This window comes from Ischnura elegans, chromosome X, assembly GCF_921293095.1.
Source record: "Ischnura elegans chromosome X, ioIscEleg1.1, whole genome shotgun sequence".
NCBI classification, from domain to species: domain Eukaryota; kingdom Metazoa; phylum Arthropoda; class Insecta; order Odonata; family Coenagrionidae; genus Ischnura; species Ischnura elegans.
The window spans coordinates 89,095,608-89,118,506 of NC_060259.1; the positions used below are offsets into that span (position 1 = coordinate 89,095,608).

At 38.6% G+C, this 22,899-nt stretch overlaps 1 protein-coding gene across 4 annotated transcripts; it reads left to right on the forward strand.

The window, feature by feature from the left end:
- Positions 1-2,480: 2,480 nt before the first annotated feature.
- Positions 2,481-22,899, forward strand: LOC124170980 (TBC1 domain family member 7). 4 transcript variants are annotated; one of them, XM_046550087.1, is made up of 7 exons: positions 2,481-2,571; positions 2,653-2,843; positions 3,966-4,150; positions 8,427-8,617; positions 9,323-9,418; positions 9,541-9,670; positions 16,171-17,147. In XM_046550087.1, the coding sequence occupies exons 2-7, from the start codon at positions 2,654-2,656 to the stop codon at positions 16,318-16,320; spliced, it is 942 nt and encodes a 313-aa protein (XP_046406043.1). In that variant the 5' UTR covers positions 2,481-2,571; position 2,653; the 3' UTR covers positions 16,321-17,147. The 4 variants fall into 4 exon arrangements, with proteins under 4 accessions (XP_046406043.1, XP_046406045.1, XP_046406044.1 ...); XM_046550089.1 differs by lacking the exon at positions 16,171-17,147 and adding an exon at positions 22,734-22,899 and having other exon boundaries at positions 2,514-2,843; XM_046550088.1 differs by lacking the exon at positions 16,171-17,147 and adding an exon at positions 15,015-16,163 and having other exon boundaries at positions 2,514-2,843.

Genomic DNA, 22,899 nt, shown 5'->3' on the forward strand with positions numbered 1-22,899 from the left:
GAATGACTTACTAAAGAAGAAACTTTATCACTCCACCTCGTCCCGACCTCCCATTTATCGAATTCTTGCAATGAATTGCGATTTCGGGTTTGATTAAACGACCGACCGTTGGGCATTTCCTGAGGTAAGCGTTGGCGGAATGTGAGTTATCACAATGTGCAGTCGCCATCGTTGAGTACCTGCATCCTTGTGGTCTTTCGCATCGAGTCCCAGGCTGTTCTGTCCTTGAAAGCCGAGCTTCACGCTACATTACAGGGAAGCGACCGTCAACAGATACTTGTCAGCGGATATCGAACCAGTGACCGTGAGAAAATCCTCGATCCCGCCCGCCCTAATGGACAAATAATGGTTATTATTGTCGTACTTCTCGCCCCTTAGCAAACAAGCAGCCTGACATTTGCATAGGTCTCGATGGATGGGCACTACTTTGGATTCAAAATGTTATCAATACATTCTCAAAATTTAGAGCACCCGGATTAACTCTCACAGCATCCATTCCTACCACTTTCCCTCGTTATTTTTAATGATTACTTTGGCTTAAAACCGCTTTTTACTCCCACTTTCACTGTGCTTTGACCAAGAATAGATTCTTCTTATCTATGTTATATTATTTCAGGACAACTAATTTCATGATAACCTTTGGATTTTGTTGGACTGTTGTGGTCCCTATCTGTAGAAAAATCGTGATTGGGGTCTTATGAAGTCGCTCTTCATTGGGTCAAAAGTCATTAAATATTCCCTCCTAAATAATTTTCTTCCACTCTTTTTTGAGGGACTATCAAACCGAAAACTTATTATGAATACCTACATATAAGTAAAACTGTTCAAACAATTTAATGAGAGCGCTTCAAACATATTTTTCGCTGCCTTATAAATGCTGATTGTTCAAATTTTCTGCAAAAATCTAATAAGTACTTAAATATATACCGACGTGCTGCAATTTACGGGCCTAAGAAACAGAACGCACTACAGTTTTAGCTGGCTATGCTCTAAACTTGCAATGCTCGGTTTTGTCAAACACAAAGGTTTGTAACCATCCATCAGTCGCGTCACATTTTGGAACGCCATTTGTCGCGGGGCGTCTCACAGACACCATTTAGCAATGGTCAAGCAAAATGTATGAAAGTAGAAATAACTTTTTCAAATAAAATAAATTATTCATTTAATAGCTAATTTCATGAATGGGAAACACATTTATGCATAATGATGATGGAGATATTAGAATTGGTAAAAGACTGAATAATACTCATTTTGACGTTTCTTGCGGTTTTTGTTTCATCGTAATTATATCGACATGTTTAATTTGGACAGTAAATGCACACAAATTTGTCATAGTTTCACAATACGGATTTTGCTAATACCGTAACAAATAATTTTGACTACAGCGGAATAATTGATTTTGGAGGTATTTTATATTGAGAGCGCGTTAAGCCACCATATAAACGTATGCAGCAGAGGGTAAAACGTCGGTATGTGCATTATAGGCCAATTTTCACACAAATTATGTGAGAACCAAAGTAAATTCTTCGCAATAATAGTTTTATCCAGGTGTTGAATTGATTACAATAATAAAATCGTAGCAATAACAATCATATCCAAATTTTAATGTTTATACTTGCTAGTTTAAACAATAAATATATTTGAAATCTTTGCCATGAACATCACGAAACTATTGCCATGTAACGTATTGTAACTAAAATTGTCGCGTGGCGTCCTCCAGACTCTAAAAACAGCAAAACATTAAAATTTATTCCTTAAATTTGACAAAAAATATAATCATATAGGTGACTATTTCAGGTTCATAAAATAATGAGATATAAGGAATATGAGTTTCCTAACTATGAAAATACGATATGGGCAAAGAGAAGAAAATGGTCTGGCGTCTGGTAGACGCCACGCGACCAACGGAGGGTTAAAGAGCACTTTTATAAGGAAACGATGCCTCCTCCCTCAGAGGGAGAAGTTTTTTGGTGAGCCTGGATGTAGAAAAACCTACTTTAATAAACACACTTTTAATTCAGCCTCTGTATAATACACATTTCAATAGAAACGACAAAAGCCAAAGGTAGCAAAACTTCAAAATAGTCTTAAGTATTGTTGTAGAACGTACAGGAGGGAAGTGATAGAGCTAAATGCCCTCACTTGGGTAGTCACGAGGGTCGAAAAATCAGTTACATTGATCCTCGTATTTTCACATTATCATAAGATGAGATTTTTCGAGGTGAGTGAAAGGAGGTGTTTTGATTTATCTTCAGTGGGTATAGAATTGCTTCGTTTATACACTTTTTTTACACCTGTGTAATTTAATAATCACCATAATGGATTTATTTTTATATTAAACTTAATTAAAATCCATATTCAGTGTTTTACGGGACTTAGTCTTAAAGATAAGCTTTAAATGTAGGTTTAAATCCTTGATTGCCATTAAACCTTTTTTTAAAATTCCCGCTCTAACAACTATCGCTAACCTTAATATCACGTGTGTTTTGTCACAGCTTGGAAAATCGGGAAAATCAACAATGGTATCACAGTGATCTTTGGCTAGCGCGGTAGTGCAGTGGAAGGTAGAAGGTGAGAATGTTTTCAAGCATCACCTAAATCACTTCAGTTGGAAGACGGGTATGTTAACCAAGTATTTTATGTTATAAGAAGAATGGCGACAGATGAGAGGAACTTTAGGTCCTCTTATTACGAGAAGGTGGGCTTCAGGAGCGTTGAAGAAAGAAAGAGTCTTGAAATATTGCTGAAGGATAAGCCGCTCGACAGGGCAAAGCTAACTCAATTTTGTTTACGTTTTACTGTCCCTGGAATATACAGGAGTTTACTATGGAAGGTTTTACTCGGTAAGTTCCAGAAGTTGATCAGTGTTCGCTATGTATTTCTAGGCGATGACAATGCTGTTACGGAATGGATCACTGAATCATAAACCAGCCATTTTCAGCACATCCTAATTATTTTTCATGCACAATGTAATTATTTGAGAACAAAATTCTTCATGTTTTTATGAAACTCTAGCTAATAATTATTATAAATTATATTTTTGTAAGAATAACGTTCCTCATGATGCAATGCTGTGTTGTTGTTATTAGTTTGTGACAAATTTTATTGCATTGCTAATAACATTTTTTCTGTCACTGTCATATATTCAGGCACTTTTAATGGTAAATTTATTGTAAATATTCATTGTTTTGCTAACATACACATGCACTGAGAGTGGATCCTCTCTCCTCCACCTTGAATTATGTTTTTGCTTCATAGGGGAAAGGTTTATAGATTTTCAGTCTTTCTTACGTTTTGTCCTCACTAAGTATGTAGTTAATCCAAATGTAAACCTTAGTGTGCGGTCACACTAGGGAACAGTGATGAAGAATGTTAGATAATCTAATATGATAAAATAGATTTTTCCTTATGAATAATTGTAGCTTTTATGACTTAAGAATGGGCCCTAATTTCCAGATCATTATCATGCTGACTGTTACAGAAAATACTGCTCTCATAATTTGTGGTGGCTTTTTGTTCTGAAATGCAGCTTTTTGAGTATTTAATTTTTCATGAAATAATGCTGGTTTTTGACTGCACAATTTTTTGTGATGTTTTCATGTGAAATTCATGCTTGAGTTATCTGAATTGATTTATAAAGGCTATCCTTATGGTGTTACCAGCATTTATAATCTAGTTCATGCCTACAGTCTTGCCTACCTGCATTGTAATTACAAACATCATTTGAATAACCAAGATGTCATATTGTTTGGCAGACAATGTGGTATACTCATCAAAAGCTAGAGAGATAAGTTAGCGTTGCTGCCATTATGGGCATTTCATTTTATAGGAATTTACATGAATAGTTCATCTCTTCAAAAAAATACTATTAGTGTTAACTGGATATTTGTAGTGAATTTTTGATAAAAAGTAAATAACCACTCTATTTTTCTGTATATGTAATCCTAATATCATTTTTACATCAGGTGTGCTACCAGTGCATGTAGAAAGTCATGAATTTGTAATGCTGCAACGGAAGGAGCAGTATCAAGATTTATATCAATCGCTGAACGTCATGGGCATAGCAACAAAGAATACGCCTAATTCTCAATTGTTTATATTAATGTGGCTTTTGGAAATTGGTCAGCTCAAGCTAGATTATGCATCACAAGTAAGTGGATTTATTTCTTGTATCTCTTCTCATGCTCAGACTCACTGGTAAAGGCCTGGTCAGCTTAGGATAGGAAATATTTTGATGATAAATATTCCTTGTTTGTGTAGTCAAATGTAATTTGAGACGTGTCTTGAAAATTACCATAAACCTCTAATATTTTGAAATTTACCCATTTTTGTGGTGGTTTTTTGTTCTGAAATGCAGCTTTTAAGTATTTAATTTTTCATGAAATAGTGCTGATTTTTCAGTGCACAATTTTTTTGTGATGTTATTAAGTGAAATTCATGCTTGAGTAATCTGCATTGATTTATAAGAGCTATCCTTATGGACTATCCTTTGGGGCCATCCTTATAAGGGCTATTTTTTGCTACTAGCATTGATAGTGTAGTACATATCCCTTTGTCGCCCTCCGTGGTGGCAGGGATAAGTCCTTGCCTGCCATACCGAAGGTCGCAGGTTTGAGTCCCGTCTGGATAGGTTGCCTCTTCCAGGACATGGTTGTGTGTGATGGTCTGTTGTTGATTGTTAAAACTCCGGATGTAAAGGCCTCATTGTGCTGTTTTTGGGGGTAATTGAGATAAATAGAAAAAATAAATATTCCCCAAAATAACAATTGTGTTCATTTAAAATTTAACTCTGAATAAAAAGTATCTAGTTGACTGTCATTTGCCAATGAAAAGTTGTCTGATTATGGGTTCTAAGGTCCTTGCATTGTTACAAATTGAGAAATCTAGTATTGATGTGAAATATTTTGGTTACTATTGCTACATCAATCCACTCTGCCTAAAATTTACAACTTTCATTTAAGATATTATTTTACTCGACCTTCAGCATGACTGGTTACTGCATTACCTTTCTGGATATGTTAGTTCTGGTTATTGTTTCCTCCAGTGGAGGTAGTTCACAAATTGTCATATGAGGTCTTTGTCCTTAGTTATCAAGCTAACTGGAAATCAATTTAGAGTAAAACCTCTATGTAGTGAACCTCTTTACATCGTAAACCTCCATACGTTATACCACCCCTATGGTTCCGTCTGATTTTCTGATTTACATGTAAATTTATAGGCAAACCTCTTTGTAGTGAACCTCTTTACATCGTAAAACTTCCATTTATCATACCCAGGAGATACCCCCAAGGCCTAACTACCTCCGCAAATTGTACCGAGACAACAAGAGACCATTAATGCAGCTGTGATTACGTACATGGAATGACTTTTTCTGCTATAAATGCTTCAGTCTTTTTTTTCTTATATACCTTTAATATGCTGTAATTTTCACGTTAATCATTAGTTGTGGCCATTTTGTTCAATATGAGAGCATACCTAACGGTAAATAAGAAAAAAAGGTACCCAACTATTCTAATCATTTTAAGTGACTGTTGAATTGAGAGAGATCACATTGCTTCTCGAATCATGGTAAAAATCATGCGATAGCGCTCGCTTTCTGTAATTATTAAATAATAAATATATGTTCACTGATGCATGCATGTTTGTTTAAACACATAAATATAATGGTTTAAAAGACAGTAGTGCCTTTCATTTCCGAAGGATATGAAAAAATGGTGCCTATCACTAAAACCTCTCTATAGTGAACCTCCATACATCAAATTGTCCAAATTTTAGTCCCCTCCATGACGATGTAAAGAGGTTTTACTGTACCTGGATTATTTGTGATTTTTAAAATACGGAAGTTTTATTATTAAGTGATCCATAATTAAATTGATTGTTTGAGGCGTAACTTGGTGAAAGCGATTCATTATTAAATTAAAAAAGAAGAACTTTGTGCTTTCACATTAATATTAATGTGAAAGCAAAAAGTTCTACTTTTTTAATTTAATGATCCATAATTGATCAGGTCACTAGCTAGACATGTTGTTGAATTGGATTAAAAGCAGGGAATGGAGTAATGTGGTTTTGGGAAGAATTGGTCATAATCATGTTGATGCCCTTGATTGGATGCCTAATGTGTAAGGCTCTAGTTGGCTGACACTTGATGGTCTGGGAGCAATAATTGGCTATCGGTTCTGATCATTCAAGTTGTGTCACATCTGCCTCTGGCCTGTTTAGGTGGCTTATTGGGTTTTGAGTCGATGTATGTACGTGCGCATAGAATAAGAAAGTCGTTTGTGGAAACCCCAGTGGGTAACCATAAGTTTCCCATTGAGAATTTCAGTCAAATATTTGTGTCCAATAAGTTGACTCAATATGATCAGGTGGTATAGAATATGGGGCTTCATCAACCCTCGGAATTGTTGTTGGACTGACTTGATTAACATATCATTTCCATTTATATTTTCACGACAGTTAAAATTCTTTGATCTTTCTGCATTCTGATTCTTACTGTTTAGTATCATTAATGTAAATGTAGCATTGTATTTCTTCAGTTTTTCTTTCTCTGTTCATTTTACTGCCTGGCTTATTGTATTTCTCTTTATCAGAAGAGCTTCTGTCTTTGTGATAAACATAACTCAAGGCTTCTGCTTCCGAGGTGATTGTTCTTAGGAGGCCCTCATAATCAAAGTTATCAATATGCAGAAAATCGAGTAACTTGTCTACTTTTGTGTATGACTTGAAATCAACTGGTGTTTACGACACTTAGCCTGAAGTCCAAAAAGGTTCAGACGAGACCCAAACTCATGATCCCAGTGCAACGAATGAGGCCTCCAACTCCAGTGCCTATGAGGCTGGCAAGGGGAAGAGATCACGTTGATGTTGTCAAAGCTTTCATGCTGGTTAAGCTCTCTTAACACGTTGCGTACCGGGGTCTTTAAATTCCTAGGAACGCCGAGATTGGAAATATGTGCCTATTAGGGCGTATTGCCTTTGGTTTAAACATAGTTAAAAAGCTAATGCTTAGAATATAACTTTATCCAATCAAACGTTATGATGCATTAATTCAATATGAATAACGAGCAACAACTGAAAACGTACTAACGAATACATATTGTACGCTTTAAAATTGTTTTGGTTGACGTGCCTAAATGATGAGAATCTTCGTCATCCGTCCGGAACGTTCGGGGAAAAAATGACAAGAATTCTCGCCATCCATACGCAACATGTTAAGTTATGGCTTTACTAAATTTTGTTCTTTCTGTGAAGCATGAGACTAAGAGAAATGACCATGATTTGCCTCTTTTTTATTTTAACCAAACAGCTTCATCACCAGCCCTTTATTCACGTGGGTGAACTTCAATGAGAAAGTATTGGCATTGAGAATGACATGTTTTGTTGAAACATGTTCAGTTTATAACAAAAAAGTGAGCAAAATGGCATTGGGACCTCTTTTTGCAGTACAGCATAGCCTGATTAAATAACCACTGTTGTTGAGCCCTCCATTTACTTGTGTCCAGTTTTACTTAATGCCAAATACATATATTTCCCATTCAAGCAATGTAAATCCAACTATTTCTCAGTGGCCAAGGACTTCAATGGGGTGGGCCTTTTTCATATTTCCACAAATAGGCCTTCTGTAGAAATATATCACATGAAGATGTCAAGTGTTAAGGTTTTTCATAGATAATAATATGTATCAGTAAATATCCTTCTGATTAAACTCACCTCATTGAAGAATACTTCCAATGCCATGTCTGCATTGTACACTCCTTTGGTGTGGTTTTCTTTTACCTTTGACCTTGTAGGAGAAGGGTCATTGTATGCCATTATTTCAAGAATTACTACCGAAAAAGAGGAAGTGTTTGCTAGGGTGGGGAAATGAGTGGTTTGATGGCATTGCATAGGTGGAAGAGCCAGCTAAGGGAGAGTGGGAATTGGAGAGGGAGAATTGATATGTTTGAATTGCCCTTGTCAGAATATGACTTAAAAGCAACATGCCATAAAAAGAAACATCAATTTTCTCTCAGACTAATATGTAGTGGTGGCACAAAATTGGTTGGGATTATTTTTCCCTCATCCCACATTGAACATGAGGAGGCTGTGTGGGGAATCTTTACCGGTTACTTTCTATTTCTTAGTTATAAATATTCTCTTCTTCCATGAGAGGTTATGTTTCCTGTATTTCTTATCTGGCATATTCCCATTAGTCTGGTTATAATAATATAATCTACAATGATTTCAGGTGCTCCCCATTACAATCATCGTTATACATGGAATCAACACATTTAAAAACATCCATGCCATGGATAGGTAGGCTTTACTCAGGTGGGAATCAAACCCATGGCCCTCGGAATGGCTGGTAAAGACTTAACTCTGCCGCCATTGAGGCCAGCAAGACAGTATCTGAGTCAGTGGCCATTTATCTTGATTTTTCTCTTCAGATAGAAGAACCTTTAAACCAGCATTTGATGGCGATAACAGATGCAATATTGAGTTTGTTTCCTGAGAGTATCGATGCCTACTGGATTTCAAAAGGCTTTTACCAGTGTGTTAACAAGTTTCAAAAAGGACTGAATAACCTAATTCAATGCACCATGGCAATTCTCGAGAAAGAGGATGGCACTCTTTACAGGTGATATGCTATTATTACTATTCTTTGCATTTCTTTCTAATTCCCAGTGTTGGTTATGATTATTCTTAAAATTAGATATTCCAATTAAGGAATGTTGAAAAAACAATCAATTTTATTTCAATGTTTGTATATCCTAAATGAGTGCTTGCATGTATTAGGTCACAGCTGTGATTACATTTATAAGTGAGTTAAATGTGCACTCAAAATACAGCGGCTGAGGAATTCTTCTGAAATGCCTTTGTAAAGTGTAGTTGCTATTTAATAGCTTTTGTTGTAGTTGCTATTGGCAGAAATGCTGTATGTGAGCAACTCCTTAAATAAATAAATAATGTAACTTGATCTTGGAAGTAAGAGAAATTTTTGTAGTTTAGTTATGAAACCAGAGTGGAACTACATAGTCTATAAAAGAGAAAGAAGAAGTGTTGGTTTTCATTCCATGGGATTAATTTAATTTTCCTCAGTTACTTGAATTTTACTCTTGCTTGTTATGTCTATGCATCATCTTCAAGTGGACATGAAATTGAAGTACCTATCTGTGGAAAAGTGCCACCCTTTTAATCCAGTATAATGTATGTAATTCCACAGTAACTGCCCTGATACTGGCTTTGATGCATCATATTTGTTCCATTACCCAAGGCAAGGCAAGAGAATGAAGTTGACACATGTTAAAATTTTCCATAATAAATGTAACTCGTTTACTTTCAGCTATCTTGAAGAAATAAGGGCTTTTCAAGTGATACCATTAGAAACTTGGTTTTATCGGTGCTTTGCTGGTGTTTTATATGATCAAGCCTTGGGAAAGTAAGTAATGAACAAATGTGACTACCATGTACTCCCTAATTTCTTAAAGATATCTTCTGTTTAAAAGTTGCACCGGTAACCTTGTTCATCAAGTTTATAAGCATCAATTTCATTTTTTCTAGGATATGGGACAAACTTGCTGGAGGCTCCTGTAAAATTCTAGTTTATGTTGCTATTGTTCTGTTAACAACATTGAGGCGTTCTATATTTGGAAGCCAAACCCGTGAAGATGTGTTGAAGCATTTATGTAACGTAAGTTGAAATTGAATTGTAATGCCTATGTATTTTCATAATTTCTTCCTGATGGTTTGCAATTTTATTTCTGGGTGTGAACTTTCTGTTTCATCCTCAAGCTACTGACTGGGTTTTCTTCATTTTGCATTCTCATTAAGAAGTAAGTTTAGGGTCTTTAAAACATCTGCACTGTTTCAATGACATGGTATTCCCATTTTATACTCATGTACACAAGAATACCGTATAATAGAATTTAACTAAATGGCTTATTTAATCTTGCGACTCATAAATTCAGGGATGAAAAAGTTTGATTTCATGTAAGAATAGGCGAATGGAGTTGCTGGCCACTCTTTCTTGGTATAAATATAATATCCTCAGAATAGTGAGTGCTTGAAGTTACAGTGGGTGCAAAAAGTATTCGGACAGTACTTGTTTCCAGCCACTATTACTATTTTGACTCCGTGGCACTTGTTTTTCAGATTCAACATGAATGTAATATTATCATTTGCGGTTCTAGTAAAGGTTTACATGTTGAAAGAAGGAAAATGTGGTGCTAATTTGCAATAAATTGAGTCCAATAGATGAATATGCAGAACTTTTGAGTGCAGAAAGTATTTGGACACACAGTGCATGTCGATTTAAACGCATTAATAGGGAAGTCCATCAGTGTCAATACTGTCCAGCTGTGGGCGCATATGCTTCCCCTTGGCTGTGGCATATTTGACCGAACGGCGACCTGAAGCGTTGACAGGCATGGGACGAAAAGCATCTGAGACGACTGAAGCTGAGCAAAAGCTCATTATTAGATACTTTAACAAATGTAAGTCACTGAATCAAATTGCTGGACTTGTCGGTTGACCTAGGTCAACTGTCTACGACATAGTAAATTGGTACGGGAAGTCCAAGACTGTTCTAAGCAAGCCCCTAAGCGGGCGTCCACGGAAATTGACTGACAGTGACACCGGATTCATCGTGCGGGAGATCAAGAAGGACCCAAAAACCAGTGCTCACAAGGTAACTGCTGATGAACAGAAGTGTGATGTTTACGCACATGGAGGTACCATCCAGAATGTGTGGAAGCAAAACATTTACCACTGCCAAGGAGCAAGGAGGATGCTGTATCAGTGTGGTCAATCGCAAGAGACAGGTTGATTTCGCTAGGAAACATCAATCTGAGCCTTTAGAGTAGTGGGATACGTGATTTTCAATGATGAGAGCAAGAACAATATATTCTGATCCAATGGTCATCAAATGATTTGGCATCAGAACAATACTAAGCACAATCCCAAAAACTTAATAGCAACAGTGAAACATGGGGTTGGTTCTGTGATGGTGTGGGGGTGCATGGGATCGTCTGGAGAGGGTAATTTGCACTTTTTGAAAGGGATCATGGATTGCAAGATGTAAATAGACATACTGAAGCAAAATTTGTTAGTTAGTACTGACAAAATGGGACTGAGAAACAAATTTACATTTCAACAGGACAATGGTCCAAAGCTCAAGGCAAAGAATAAAATGCTGTGGATCAAGCATAACACACCCAAATAGTCGAGCACCCCTCCACAATCACCTGACCTCAATCCGATAGAACATCTGTAAAGTATTCTGGAGATACAAATAAAGTAAAGGCAAATGTAAAATATGAATAACTCAAGATTGCCTTGTTAGAAGAATGGGAAATATACCCCCTATTGTCGCATCAAAATTGCTTCATTCAATGTCAAATCACCTTCAGGCAGTCCTGAAAACCAAAAGGAATGCCACAAAATGCTAATTATTGCATAAAATGTGTCTTATGACTTCATTTAAAATGAAACATTCATGTGTCCGAATACTTTTTGTGCGGCACATTTGAAGTTATTTTTCTATTTTGCTTAAAGTTTCGAAAGTTTATTTTTTGTTGCTGTTGCTGTAGTGCATGCATAAATAAAGTGCGTCTAAAATACGAAATGAGAATCATTTCAAGCGGAAGATGCGCAACACAAAGAAAATGAAAATTTTAGCTGGAAACAAGAGCTGTCCGAATACTTTTTGCACCCACTGTAAATATAACTAAATAGGTATGACAATTTTATCTTCAATGGCAAGGCTTCCTTGAGCATCTAATCAGTTTCATTCTCTTCTTTCAAATCCCTACCATTTTTTGATTGGCTGTAAGATCTTAATAGTCCCTTTAACAATATTGGTAGTGACATCAATTGACGGATAAAACAAAAATCTCTCCTGTATAATTCTCATCCACACCTATTGTCTCCTAAATCCATTCCCTGCATGTGGAAAGAGCCTGTTTGGCATGGTGACCATCCCCCTGTGCTCTTGGTGGCAGCCACCCTGGGCCTGGGTCAAAATTAGGGATGATGGATTAATTCATATTGCATTTATCAGGAATATTCGTGATAAATATGCTGTTCAGTTCATGGAAAAGGCCTCTCAGTTACTCCATTAGGTCTCCTGGGGGAAGTTCCTTATTGGTGCATGAATATAGGTAGTGTAAAATTTAAGGATGAGTCGGTTCCTAAATTTTTTCAGTTCTCGGTACCGGTCTGGTTCTCCCCCATCAGTTCTCGGGTCTCGATACTCGGTTCCAAGGGTGAACTCTTACTATCTGAATTAATGGCAAATTCAAATGAGCAACCACAAGAAGTGAATGAAAATAATTTCACTAAAGATGTAACTTAGGAGGAAAGCTCTTTAAAAAAACTTAAGATCGTCTCCATAATTTTATTTGCCAAGTAAAAGTTTTAGGTAGCATGTTGTTAAAGAATGCATGATAGACCAAAATGTCACATTACATCAGGGAGCCACTTGTTCTTCCTCCGGATTTTAATTTCAAAAATTCAACATTTTTCCTCTATCTATTCTTTTTTTGCCAGAAATATTGCCTGCAGAGCTGAACAGGTGTTAAATAATAACAGTAGTGGTTGATGTTGATTTTGAAGGGCTACACAAAATATGCTAGGAGCACAGTTTACATGCTGCATCAATAGCTAGTATCACTGCAGGATCAATGGTGAAACTCCCCCAACTTCTGGCGATATCATCCCTTAATTTGTTGTAACTTGTGTGTCGGTTCAAAATATATTCTGTATTCTGTGATGCAGCTTAAATTCTTGCTTTAATTGACAACTTATTCTGATACTTCACTGTCACAGTTTTTATAACCTCAACAATAAACTGCTCAACACGACGGTACAACAACACCATGGATACACTGGGCGGCCGTGAGTTAACGCAAAAATTGTAATGCAGTGTTGCATTATGCAGGATAACCAAACTTTTCGATGCCTTGCATAGGCTTATCAACTTACAAAGAAGCTCTCAGAACGCATCTTGCTTGTTTGTAAAAGAATTACTGTATGTGTACATAATTCAATCGTAAGACCACCAAGATGAAGCGATTTTCCGCCGGCCGCCGTTCACGGCTCGGCACACGGCGTTGCAGAGAGCCGTCTCGTTTGAAAGCCGCACGAATTTCACATGAATGGCAGCCGGGGAAAAGTCGTATCCTCTGAAATTGGCTTCAATGTAGCATTGATTATGTTTCATGCTGGAGACGTCGCATCGCCAGGCTGGATTGATATGGGCGAAGTGCCATCAACAGTGCGAATCGACTCGTTTGACATAAGACCTTCGGTAAATTGAAAGAATGGCGCCGTGCCATGGATGGCGGCAAAAAGTCAGCTTGTTTGAAAGCGGCCGCAGCTATGGAATTGTTATATTGTTGGCGAGAAGGACAAACTGACGAATCCTTAAATGCATGTGTTAGTGAGCAACTCTCAAAAGAAAAAAACATGCACACCTTGCAATCAGAAAGTAGTATATGCATTTTTAAATCTCTTTTTCACTTTTTGGCTTTGAATACGCTGCAAACCATTTCGGCTCTGGTTGCCAAATTCAAATCCTCGCCACCACACCGAGCCAGCTCCAAAGAACCGACTTCATGCAAAAGGTTCTTGATACCAGTTCCATAGCCAAGAACCGGGAACCGGAACGGACCCATCTCAAGTAAAATTTCATGAGAGCAATTTCTTCACATGGTGTTTACATCATCAGCTCCCTTCCAATAAATTCTTTGCAAAGTGGAGGCACATAATTGCTAACAAGTAGAATCCCAAGGAATGTGTTCATGTCTTCTTTTTCCCATTTTCTCACCCTAAGCAATGCTCCATGCAAACCTACTGGTAAGTCAATCAGTAGAATACTCCAGTAATAATAAGCATACATTTTTGTATCGATTTTTGAAGAATTGAATGATGGCATGTATGTATTTTCTGAAACACTGTTTTAGAAAGAAAAGGGATAAAAAATTTGCTCTTTGAATTTCCTGAGCTATTTTGTTTTATTTATAGAAGGAATATGAATTGCCTTGGTGTGAGGTCAATTTTTTTGCAAAAAATACTGTTGCAAGTCACAATTAGTGGCAATCTCTTCATTAATATAAAACTGATATTGCTAAGAAGTGAATATTATTGTGTTTGTAGTTGAAATTATATTTATAAAGCATAAGAATTACCTTGGATTTTCAAAACTGGCTACCATATCATACATCATTGCATGATTTCTGCTCATATGGCTATGACAGGTTTTATCGTTTGGACTTCAGATTACAGTAATGGCTTAACATTTCAGTACATTTAGACTCATAATTATTATGATATTATTTGGATCACTCCTCCTTCCTTGTTAAACGTTGCCATTGATGGTGACATGCCATGCAAGACGTGTGTTTCCATTCTTCCTCTAGTAATGGGTTTTTATGAGAAACATTTCCATTGGTTCAAAAATTATGTGATTGATAACTTTGGCTAGTCTTGGGTCAAATGATTTCAAAGCGATACTTAAAAATCAGGCCGAAATTTGGCTTTCCCTCGACCTGTGGTTACTGATCGAATGAAATTATGTACTTTAAATTAATATGCACTTGCTTTGGTGCGTGCTTGCTGAAGTACGAGGCACACTGCACAACACTCATGCAAGCTCTCACATCCAAAATCTGAATGTGTGTGATGTTGTAGCCTGCCAACAACCTATACAGCACAAACGGTCACAAACTAGCATGTAGGTCATGTATCACACATGTTTTATCTCGTGTAAAAACCGTTATTACCCAAGTAAAAATGAAATAAACCTTGTATATAAATGGTCTTATGTCCACTTCAAACCAGATAATACACGTGTATGTACAAGGAACCCAATTAGGGTACCATTGTAGTTATTCCATTCTTCTACAGGACTTCTTGAAATAGCATAGTTGGTGACCGGAACATGGCAGTAACTATGCAAACTGTGGCACTTCACTTATACTAAACAGGTAATAAGACGTAGGCAACATACGTTCAAAAATTCTCATTTATTGTTTCAGGAAAAGGTTCGTCAGTATAAAATAACTCATCAGGAAATACAGGACAAAACATGGGTGGTGACGATGTGACAAAAAAAGTGGTGTTGATGTGAAAAATGAATGTGAATGACATAATGGACAGGATGATAGCGAATATGAGATGATGGACGAAGCTTTTAAAAGAACTGATGAATAGTTTAAAAACCACAAAATCAGGGGAAAACCGCAAGTGGTTTCACTGAGTGGAAGCACATGTGGGAAAAGAGAATGACTGAATCCTTGATGTTTCCAGTTGTAGTTGTACGAGTTCAATTGCAATGTCCTTGTTTTCCCAGTGTTCAATTGGCGTGGTGCTAGGCTATGATGCAAATAATTCAAAATCATTCAGAATTTTAAAGCGATAGACAGCATCATTCTAGTTGCAATTGATGATTAATTCATCTGTACCTCAATAGGAAAATATATATAGTCCTAAGAATATATACACCTCTATTGTATATGTTGCATGTTGATTCAGAAAGTGATTTGAACCAGATTTTGTTGGGAAAATTTAGCTGGCATTAAGGTAGACGACTCAATTGAATCGTCTACCTTTAAACTTTCATCATGTTTAGATTGCTTATGACCACAGCAATGCAGTACTAAGCTTAATATTTTTTCTTCAAGGGCTCAAGGGAGTTGGCCCAAATTAACACAGCAAGTACACATGTGAAAATGGGCAAATTCTTGACTTATTCCTTATACCAAATTTCAACTTAGTCTACAGGGGTAAAATTCTCCCTGTGCTGTATGGGAAGGATCACAGCACCCTTGCTGAGGGATTTCAATGTCTTGAAGGGAGGCACCCTTGTATGCACACATAGTGAATGGGAAAAACCCTCTAGTCGGTGGTTTGGCGGCTGTTGAAATCCATTCTATGACTCCATGACCTCTCTCTCTTAATTGTGTGTTCCTAGGAGGAACTTTTATTTCAATATCAAATTTAGGTCTTGAAATGAAACTCAAGGATTACCAATATATTTTGGTGTGGCTTGTGAGGGTGAAGTAGAGTGCATGATTTTCGAGGTATTACGAAAGATATTTATTAATAGGTTAAAATATTTAATACATAACCTGCTACCTTATGTTAGTGAGCTCTGTTGGTTATTGTATGTTTGGGGCTATCATTTATTTGCAGATCAATGAAGAGGCTGCTGATGTGATAGCTAATAAAGCCATTGAGATGTGGCAGCAGCATGGAAGTGCATTGACCCCAGGCATTGGCCACGACTCAATGAAAGGCCATTCTATGCTCCATCGCTCAAAAGCTGCTTTCGCAGTTATTTAAGACTAATGGCACTAGTAATGTGTAAAATCATTTCAGGCTTGATTTGGTGGATGTTAGATGTATCCATGATGAAATAACACAATGGTAATTTCCACGCTTTTTAATTCCCAAACTCAGCAACCGACCATGGTTTCAACACCTTGTGTCGTTTTCATGTTCCTTGCCTTTTACCCATTTGTGCCATGATGAAAGAACACGTAATTTCCACACTTTCTAATTCCTAAACTCAACAACCGACCATGGTTTCAACACATAGACTCATTTTCAAGGTCCTTGCCTTTTACCTAGAAAATGACACAATGTGTTGAAACCATGGTCTGTTGTTGATTTTAGGAATTAAAAAGTGTGGAAATTACCATTTGTGTCATTTGATCATGGTACAAGTAAGCCATACTACAAAATACTGTTCCTGATATTTACCGGTTCTTTTGATACAATGCAATGAAAACTTGTTTGACACATTTTAAGTTCAATGTATTGTTGTGCAATGAATTTTGTCTTTGAAGTAATTTGTGATAGGTCCAAAAATAATGTTGTGAATGTGTTTGGTTCAGGCACTTGTGTACAGCTCAGTGTATACCTTAAAGTATCATAGTTCTCTCTTTGTAACATAGTATCTTTGTGGTCCTGATAGAGAAAAAATGCCCAAGTATTCCTTTTGACTCAGCCCTTGCTGTTAATTCTCTTTTAATTGGTTATTGGTAAGTGACACTTCAGAATCAGCAAATTAATTCTTACGTGTTATGATACTTGCTACTTGTATTTTTTTACATATTCTTGTTCATCCATATTTTTACTGCCCCTTGTGAATAAACTATTTTGTTTTATTTGTTGCTGTATATTTTTCCATAACATTGAATTACGCAGTATACTGTGGTATCTAAGGAGTGAAATATCTTGGCTTAGTAGATTTGAATATCCTAGTAGTTAAAATCCATATACCTTTGACAAAACGAATGCAGTGTTTTGGTAGATAGTTTTTGTGGAGTGGTAAGAATGCCGTGTCCCTTTGAGAGCCAAAATTTGACAAAAACAAATTTGCCTATAAACCCCGACCAACATTTCGTGTCATTTGAAAAAACAATAATTTAGTCATTGAAGAAATTTTTATGCTAATAGTCATGTGAATGAAAAATAAGTTGTTTAGCATAGCATTTAGTCAATCAAATTATTTTTGTGAAACCTGAAGATATTTCAGGAGGTGGTTGAGCTCCTGTAGCCTCCTCCCTTGCTACATTTCTGCCCTTGACTAGTGCACTAGTGACCATGGTCACTTCTTTTATGAAAATGCTACAACAGTGGAGTCCCGCTGATCCAAACACATGCATATAATCAAAACAGCTCCAAGACGAAATTATTTTGGAAGAAAATTAACCTATTCTTATTTACAATACAGTTCTTTTCTTTAATGTCCAGGCATTTATAAGGGCACATTATTATTATTATTATTATTAAAGTATTCTACCGATTAAGGTAGGTTTGCATGGAGTACTAAAGAAGTGATCTGGGAGCCTTCATTTCCTTCCATTACCGCCTTCTTCAATTCACTATAAGGCCTACTCCCCTTCAATCTATCCAAAAATCCTACTCTTTTCCTTCCCCTCCCTCGTTTCCCTAACATTCTACCCTCTAACACCTTTTTCAACATCCCCTTCCCGCTGAGTACTCCCTCCATCAATACCTTCTGTCTCCTCCGTATATATTCCAAAAGCTGCCTCTCCTCGCCCACCATATCCAGCACTTCGTCGTTCCTTTTCCTCCCTCTCCATTCTTCTCCATACCCACATCTCGAATGCCTCCAATCTTCTCTCATCTTCTTTCCTCAGTGTCCATGTTTCGGCACCATAGAGAGCTACACTCCAAATCAAACTCTTCACTAACCTTTTCTTTAAACTCTTACATAACGATCCTCTAAGAAGCTCCTTCCTGTTCATGAACGCCTCCTTTGCTAGTGCAATTCGCTTCCTGGTGTCTTTGCTTCTGTGTCCGTTTTCCTCTAATGTACTGCCCAAATAGTTAAACTGCTCTACCTGTTCAAGTTTTTCCCCACCTACTTTGATCTTGAGTCTCACATTCCTCGCTCGCGATACTTTACAAAACCGCATTACCTTAGTCTTCTTGTGATTAATCCTCATCCCATACTCCTCGCACCGCTCGTATAACGCATCCACTAGAGCCTGTAATCCCCTCGCTGACTGGCTAATCAGCGCCTGATCATCCGCGAACCTTACCGATTTCAACATCATGCATCCCACTTTCACTCCAGCTTCCAACTCGTCCCACGCTTCTCTTACCATCTCCTCAGCGTATACGTTAAAAAGCAGCGGCGATAGAGGACAGCCTTGCCTTACACCTCGGCCAATGCTTGCCCACCCAGATCCCTCGCCCGCTACCCTCACTTGCGCAGTCTGGGCCATATAAAGATTACGAATCAGTCGTCTATCCCTCCAATCTACACCTATTCTCTTGAGAATATCCATCAGCTTAACCCAGTTCACCCTATCAAATGCTTTCTCAAAGTCCACGAAACAGGCATATACGTCTTGGTCATATTCTAGGTTCCTCTCGACGAGGGACCTCATTACTGCTATTGCATCACGAGTTGATTTCCCTTTTCTGATACCAAATTGATCTTCGCCCAAATACTCGTTTGCCCTTGCCTCCATTCGTCTGTTCAATATCCTCAGTACCACCTTCGCCACATGCGATATTAGGCTGATAGTTCTATAATCTCCGCATTCCACATCTTTCTTCTTTTTCGGAAGCGGAATTAAAACCGTCTTCACGAAATCTTCCGGCCAACACCCCCCTCATAGATGCTGCGAACTAGCTCGAAAAACCTTTTCTTAATATCCTTCCCTAGATTCTTCAGAAGCTCACACGGGATATTGTCAACTCCTACTGCTTTCCTAGCCTTCATATCACGAAGTGCTCTCTCTATTTCCGAATCTAATATCCCCGGCCCAAGATTGTCCTCCTCCACTGCACTTTCATCCTCTAAACTCAATCTCTCCGGCCTGTTTCTTCCGTCATACAGATCCTCCACGTATTCCTTCCATCTACTCTGTACCTCTTCTCGCTCGGTTAGCACTCTCCCATCTTTAGCCTTAATTTTAATCATGGCTTGTCCTCTTTTGCCGCCTGATAGCGACTTAACTTTGGCGTACAACGCGCCTACTTCTCCAACCTTCTGGAACTTTTCCATTTCCTCACACTGTACTTTCCACCAAGCCTCCCTTGCCCTCTTAGTTTCACGACGTAATCGATTATTTAGCTCTCTATACATTCTTTTTCCCTCCTCTGTGTCCACGCTCTTCCACTTCCTTCTCTCCTCCATCTCTTTTACCATCGCCTCGGTAACCCAAGGCTTCTTTATCCTTCTGCTGTCAACGTAGCCAATTGACTTCTCCGCCGCATTAGCTATTCCAGTTTTAATATTATCCCATCTTTCCTCAACAGACTTCGTACCTTCAATCTCCCGTACACTGATGTCCACTAGTTCCCGATATTCTCTCCTCATACTCCCCTTCAGTGCTTCTACATTCCATTTCCTCACCCTCCTGCCTTTCATGAGCCTTTTGAATCTTACATTGCATTTCATAAGTACTAAATTGTGGTCTGAATCCGCATCTGCTGCTGGGAAGCTGCGCGAGTTTTTCACACTATTCCTAAACCTCTGTCTTACCATAATGTAGTCTATTTGATATCTGCCTACATCCCCTGGACTTTTCCACGTGTACCTTCGCCCTTTATGATGTTTGAACCACGTGTTTGTGATGAATAACTTGTTTCTCTTGCAAAATTCTGCTACTTTCTCGCCCCTGTCGTTTCGAATTCCTAATCCAAATTCTCCTATTTCGTTTCCATCCCTACCTTCCCCGACTGAAGAGTTTCAGTCCCCCATCACTACCAGATTTTTCTTACCCGGTGTGTCTCTAATTATTTCCTCGAGCTGTTCATACACCTCATCTACTTCTCCCTCCCTATGATTGCTAGTGGGCATGTAAACTTGGACCACCACAAGGTTGGCGGGCCGCGCCTCAATTTCTACCACCAGAATCCTATCGTTTACCTGGTCTATACCTACCACACGCTTACCCATCTTCCCGTTTAATACTAATGCTGCCCCTCGCTGGCTTTCTTCCCCTTCACTATATATAACCATATACCCATCACTCCAATAGTCCCCCCAATCCCTCCACCTCACCTCGCATAATCTCTATTATATACATCCTAAGATATCTATCCTCCCTTTATCCATTTCCCTTTTGATATTTTCTAACTTTCCCGCCCTCATCATAGTCCTCACATTCCACGTCCCCACATTTATAGCCGACTTCTTCTTCTCCATCTTCTTGGTCTTCCATTCTTCTTTCTTCATTGCTGCTGCCGCTGATGGTGATGATGATATGTCTCTGCAAGGATTTCGCATGTTGGCGACCCCGAGGACCTTGCCGACCTCGCTGCCGTGCCCGACACCCGCCCTTTGCGGACGGGTCCCGAGCGATGAGATTCCGAGGCTCATTTGGTTGTACTCCATGTGTTCAGGGAAGAGATAGTTGGTAGGGTTTACCACTTCCATTCCAACAGTGTTTTTTACGTGACACCATCACGTGGACTACCTTTCGTCTGGCTCCTACCCTTCGACCTATCTGGCATGGGTGGGCCTACCGGGAATAATTTAGAATTAATCCCGCCAGTGCAGCTCTAGGGGTCATAGGAACGCGCAAGCCTTTCCACCGCGACAAGGTTGTAGCCCAAGGGAAAGGAAGGGCACATTATAACAACCCAAAAAAAATCTGTGGTGTGGCTGTACTAAAGCTGCACTGTAACTGTGCTAAAGGGACTGTACTGCGACTCTACTCAAACTGCACTTAAATTGAAACATCGAAGTACAGTTATAGCACAGCCACAGTGCAGTTGCCATAGCACAGTCACAGTGCAGTTGCCGCAGCACAGTCACAGTGCAGTTGTCTCAGCACTGTCACAGTGCAGTTGTCATAGTGCAGCTACCATAGCGCAGTCACAGTGCAGCCGCCATAGCACAGTCATAGTGCAGCCACAGCACAGCTTTTACTGTAATACTCTTTCCTTGAATCAATAATTCACAGCCTTTAGATGTGGCAATTGCATTCCTTGTAGATCATATTGAAAACAAGAAGAAGAATTAAAACAAGATGTGCCAATTGGCAAAGATAAATAGTTCCATTTTTAGGTGCTTGTGAAGATTGGTTGACTGATCCTACCTGAAAACGGCATAGATAGACATAACAGTGACCAAAGCGACTGCACTCATTGGAATGTTGACTATTCAAAGGAAAGATAGACCACATTCTTAAAAGACACACTGAATTCTTACTGAGGCATCTAAATAAGGGACAAGTCGTCTCACTATGCATCTTTTTTTACCTTCTACCATCTTCCGATTTATATTGTCAAAGATGACTGCCCTCCTAGCATCACACGTGGGATGAATTTTGCTGTATTTGAGGCGTGGGAGCGGGAGAAGCGAGCGGGGAGGGGATGGGATCGGCCTGCCGCTTTTGTATCCACGATGCTGCATGGGCGTTGGAATGTTTTCTTCACGGACTCATATTAGGCATTTTGTGGCTAAACGATCGCAGATACGTGAAAATGCACGAGATTTGTGCCATATAAAATATTATATTTTTCGAATTTTGACACTCCGCCTCTAAATTGCATTTGTGCGAGGGTCAGGGGTTCACCTAGAGGTCTCAAAATTTTCAGGCCTTATTATTGGTCGGTCCCGCAACTTTTTTCATTGAGCCAGATGGGTTTGAAAAAAATCGATTTTTCCGATCTGCCCAACTAAGCGTGGGACCGGAGAGGGAGAAGAGACGCGATCAGCGCCCCAGCCCATGGCAGCCGATTCATGATGAACGCGAGCATTGTGTGGGGCCCCCAGAGTCCTCTTGATGGCAGTTCTCTACACATATCCCTCAAAGCGTTGAGGGTTATGCAGTATGACATTATCGGCGATCCAGAGGTCTCTGCCATCACCTAATCATCGCCTGATCACCTAAGCTCGGGGACCTCGGCGATTGCCGACCTGGCCAGACCGCCCCTGACTATGCATGAAGTCATCACAACAAGGAATTTTAGAGGCAGGAAAGGAAAAAAGCACAGAAATACATTAAAGATATGATAGATTTTCATACGTCAATCATAATAATATCAGGTATTTTCTCTTCTAACCCACATCTAACTTATACAAATACTCCTATTCTGTATCGAACAAAAATTATTTAAAAGAGCTTTAGTAGAAGCCATTACGACTATCTTCAATAGTTTCTCCGATGAATGTCCACTGTCACAACATCCACTTACAAAAAACAAATCCGCATCCACCATAGATATAGAAGTCACTACTTCTATGTCTCTCTGTCTTCTAGGTGATGGTTTGGTAACTGAAGTAATGGCACCCTCCACCAATCTGGGCACCTTCAATTCAACACGAATTGTCTTCTCGTCCAGTGCCATAGGTTATTTTCGGATATCACAAGGTGTGAAGTGAAGCTGACACACTTAAAATTAATAAATAAGTAAATACGATGTGAA